General features: G+C 31.9%; 1 protein-coding gene across 1 annotated transcript; it reads left to right on the forward strand.

Annotated features, from left to right (window-relative positions):
• The first annotated feature begins 3,067 nt into the window (after positions 1-3,067).
• LOC149909300 (uncharacterized) lies at positions 3,068-3,643 on the forward strand. The gene has a single exon (XM_090120158.1). It carries the CDS (start codon positions 3,068-3,070, stop codon positions 3,641-3,643), a length of 576 nt encoding a protein of 191 aa, XP_089976284.1.
• The last annotated feature ends 346 nt before the right edge of the window (positions 3,644-3,989 follow it).

A 3,989-nucleotide genomic window follows, 5' to 3' on the forward strand; every position in this document is an offset into this window, starting at 1 on the left:
AAATACCCGTAAAAACTAATAAAAATCTTTTTATTGTTATAAGGAAACAGATAATGTGAAAGACGCATCATATTATGTATATGTATTTTAAATTTATCACGATTATGTTTAATGCAATAATACAAATTTTAATATGATAAAGTTTCTTAATTAATGGAGGAAGCATTTTTTTGTAGATGAAATTTGTAGATACTGTAATTTACAATAATTTGTAAGTCACTTATAGTAATAATCTGTATGTAGATAAAAATCTTTGTTTTTATTTTTACAAGATTATAATATTATGTTACCTTTTCCGTATTCCGTCGGTCTGGCCTCTTCTGTAGTCTTTATGATTTGTTTAACAATGTTTTTTTTTTGAGAATAAACCACAATAATTAATAAGGAGCGCGATAAAATGAAGTATACTTAGTCGAATGATGCTATTGGAAAGTTAGTATCTACTTATAATTCATATAGTTTAGAATAACGTCCGTCAAAAAATATATAAGTTTTTAAATCAGATAGAGAAGTTCTAGCGAAATTTTGATCTAGTCTATGTTTGTAAATATACAAACATAAATTGTATAATGATTAAAGGGTTCGAAATGTTTATTAATTTTCATTCACATTTTTAAGGAATTCAATAAAAATCGTTTGAATTTTTTTCTCCACAGTTAGATTAATGTGCAATAATATGATTCCAATGATCTCTGAAACTGTAGATAGCTATTTATGTCTTCAATTTAAGCATTGTTTTTTTATTATATCTTCCTATAACTTTTTTAAATCCGTATACAAATTATTATTATTTTGTAATCCATTTCAAATAAAGATGTCTTTGTCCGAGTAAAGCGCGTCACACACGGTGAAGATACTATAATATTTTATCTTAAGATACTGTAATATTTTATATTACTGTATCTTAAGGCATTCGGTATCAGCGTTCTGACCATCATTTTTCTTTTTGTTATTGCGTACTAAGACCTCTGTAGAACCGCCATCCTGTTACAAATGACCCGAAATTTTGTGGGTCATTTGTAGTAGTGTAGTATCTTCACCGTGTGTGACGCGCTTAAGAAGTTGGTTTCTATGTTAATAGAATATCGAAGTACTAAGTAAATAAAAATCAGTTGATACTTAGCTCGTAATGTGCAATAATGTAATTGTAAAAATAATGTTGCAAAAACCTATCTGTTTAAGTTGTACCATTATTTAGTTAAGAGGTTTGTAATTTATTGTTAAGAATAATAGATTAGAAATAAAAATTATGGCAATACACAACATAACTTTTATTTTAAAATACCGTTCCAAATTTAAACAATCAACGGGCTAACCACAGATTATGCAAACAATTTGCCAGTTGCCGCCTTTTCGAATCAACTCTGACAACCGCTAACAATTTGCATCTTTTACAGAGTTGTTAACGAGACTCGGTACGACAGCGTTTCGAGCGCTTTACCACAGACGGCTGGTAGCATAATTCGAATACGAAAGACGCTTTACAGCGCTTTTGAAGCGCTTTAAAATGTAACATCCATCTGGCGAGGTCTCAATGTCGCAGTAACTGTCAATTTATTCAAATGAAATGCTAATTTCAGGGCGTAAGGCAAAATTGTGATGATTATATCTTTATATTCATTCGAAGGGGATATTAAAGGGGTCGTGCTGTGAGGTAATTGGGCTGTTTTGATACGGTGGGAGGAGGGTTGGCTAATTCAAGTGTTTTGCTTGGAGGGTGAATGCGGACTGAATAGATTTGTTAGTGGTGTGTTCAGAATGTTCAGTGAGATGTCGAGATTGTTTTCTTGTAAACTGTTATTATCTTGTTAACGGTTATTTAGTGATTATGAATTAATGTTGATTGTACGCTTTGGGGTAATTTGTGGCTGTGTGATATGGCTTTTTGTAGTAAATTCTATTCATTGGCAATCTTGTATCATCGTAGATGTTGTGATTAATGTATTTAGAGATGAAATTGAATTGAAAAATTATTCAAATATTTTGAAAACGAGATTGGTATTTAAATATCGTATCGTAAATGATGGAGTAATTAAAGCGTAAAACTAATTAAAGCTTTTAAATACATTTTTCACCATAAAAAACACACATATACACAAATTAAATAATAAATAAATAAATATTTTCTATTTATAATTCAATTTAAAGAATGTAAACTCTATATTTTCGAAAGTCGAAAGCAAATTTCAGGCTGTTTTAATAATAAAAACCTAGAGAAAAAAGTAGGAAATTTCGAAAAATATCTAAATTAGGTATTAGTAACTTAAAATTTCATGAGCTTTTACACGTAAGTACCTACTTAATAAGGTAACTGTTTGGTTCATTAACTTACTTTTGTAGCGTATTTCTAGCTTTAACTACCTTAGAAATTATTTAACTGAATTTTGCTACTATAATAATATGGTAACAATGTCATCTAGGTACTTAGATTACGTCATCTACAAGGTTACAGAAATGTAGAGACAAGGACATTCCAGCTTTATCGTTAATTGTAATTGTATTTTTCACCTGTACTTAATGTATAACTTCAATTCTAGGCTCCAATTGGCAAATATGATATTATGGCTTTTTATTGAAGCGATATATGAATAAATAACGTTTTAATTTGTTTTAAGAACTCTGCCCACTATACGGTATCATACAATGATCGTAAAAAGAAGGTGCCAGGCGAAAAATTAATTATATTTAAAAATGTTTCGATAAGCACTGTCACGAGGCATAGGTATCGTGTTGCTTTCCGAGGTCATGGTCCGGGTCCTGGTTCCGATCATGGTCCTATAACGGTCATAGTACGATACGTTGAAGTGGATAGAATCCATAATCCTACATTTTTTAATATATCTTACTCACAAGAAATTACTTAGGTACTTACTATTTCATGTACGTATATGTGCTATCTACAAACTAAGTCTACAAATATATTTCAAACAACAATCCTAGTATGAGTTTTTAAGTGAATTTTAATACATTAGTTCCTCTGTTGTTTAATTCACGCTCCGATGACCATGTATGCAAAGTCTAATTAAATTTTGTTTAGCTTCTCTCAAATGAATAACATACGACCGCAATGTTATCGACACTAATATTTCTCGTAATAATTCATAGAGCAGTTAATCAAGAGGATAATAGTGAAAAATTGATAGAAAATTTACAAAAAGAATGGCACGTTTCTAGCCTAAACGATCCAGAATTCAATGAGGATGTTTGTCAATCTGTAGAACCCGTAAAGTTAAAAAAACAAAAGGATGCAGGTAAAATTGAATTTGTTTCTAGCGATCCCATACCGTCCAACGTAAGTGAGTTAATTCAGTTTAAATGTGAGATTGACAAGAAAATCGAAGAGCGTATAGCACAGAAGAAAATGTCAACGACTACCGCGCGAATGCCACAGATAATCAATTTAAAAAACGAAAACTTGTCTATGGAATCTGCGTCAACAGCCAAAATGGACAAAGGCGGTGCGCAAAAGGATGCTCGTCGGAATGATTACCAGTTCAGTTCTGTGGAGTATTATGATGAGTTGCCAGATTTTGATGAGTCTCAGTGTCCAGGTGATGTGGAGATGGTGGTCCTGGAGTTGGATGAGCTGAGGAGTTATGATTTGGAATGCGAGATGATTAGTGAGTGGCGAAGCTTGGATTAAGTGGTTTGAAACAATTTAGAAATAAAGATTTGTAGTAGCTAACTAGGAGTTTTATTTCATTTACGGCAAGAGAGAAGGAAACATTTTAGTTGATTGATCCAATGATCAGGAACCCTATTTTAGTACTTCTTCCTAACATAACATTATATCAATCTATGTAAGCGTGTAAGGTTGGTTAGCCTTCCTGCGATATTTAATTAACAGCACATTATTTTTTTTTCTGGTCGTACAGTGACATCTAACGAAATTTTTGTACTAAAGTACTTTGAAAATTGCGCTGCGGCCGTTGTCATGGGCGTCGCGTCGTAGGGCACAATTTCTTCTGGGTGTGTTGGTTTTCAAACAG

Source organism: Colias eurytheme, chromosome 3 (genome assembly GCF_061535395.1).
Source record: "Colias eurytheme isolate Ceu_HAF_F1 chromosome 3, ilColEury1 Martin Lab GWU primary, whole genome shotgun sequence".
In the NCBI taxonomy this organism is placed as follows: Eukaryota; Metazoa; Arthropoda; class Insecta; order Lepidoptera; family Pieridae; genus Colias; species Colias eurytheme.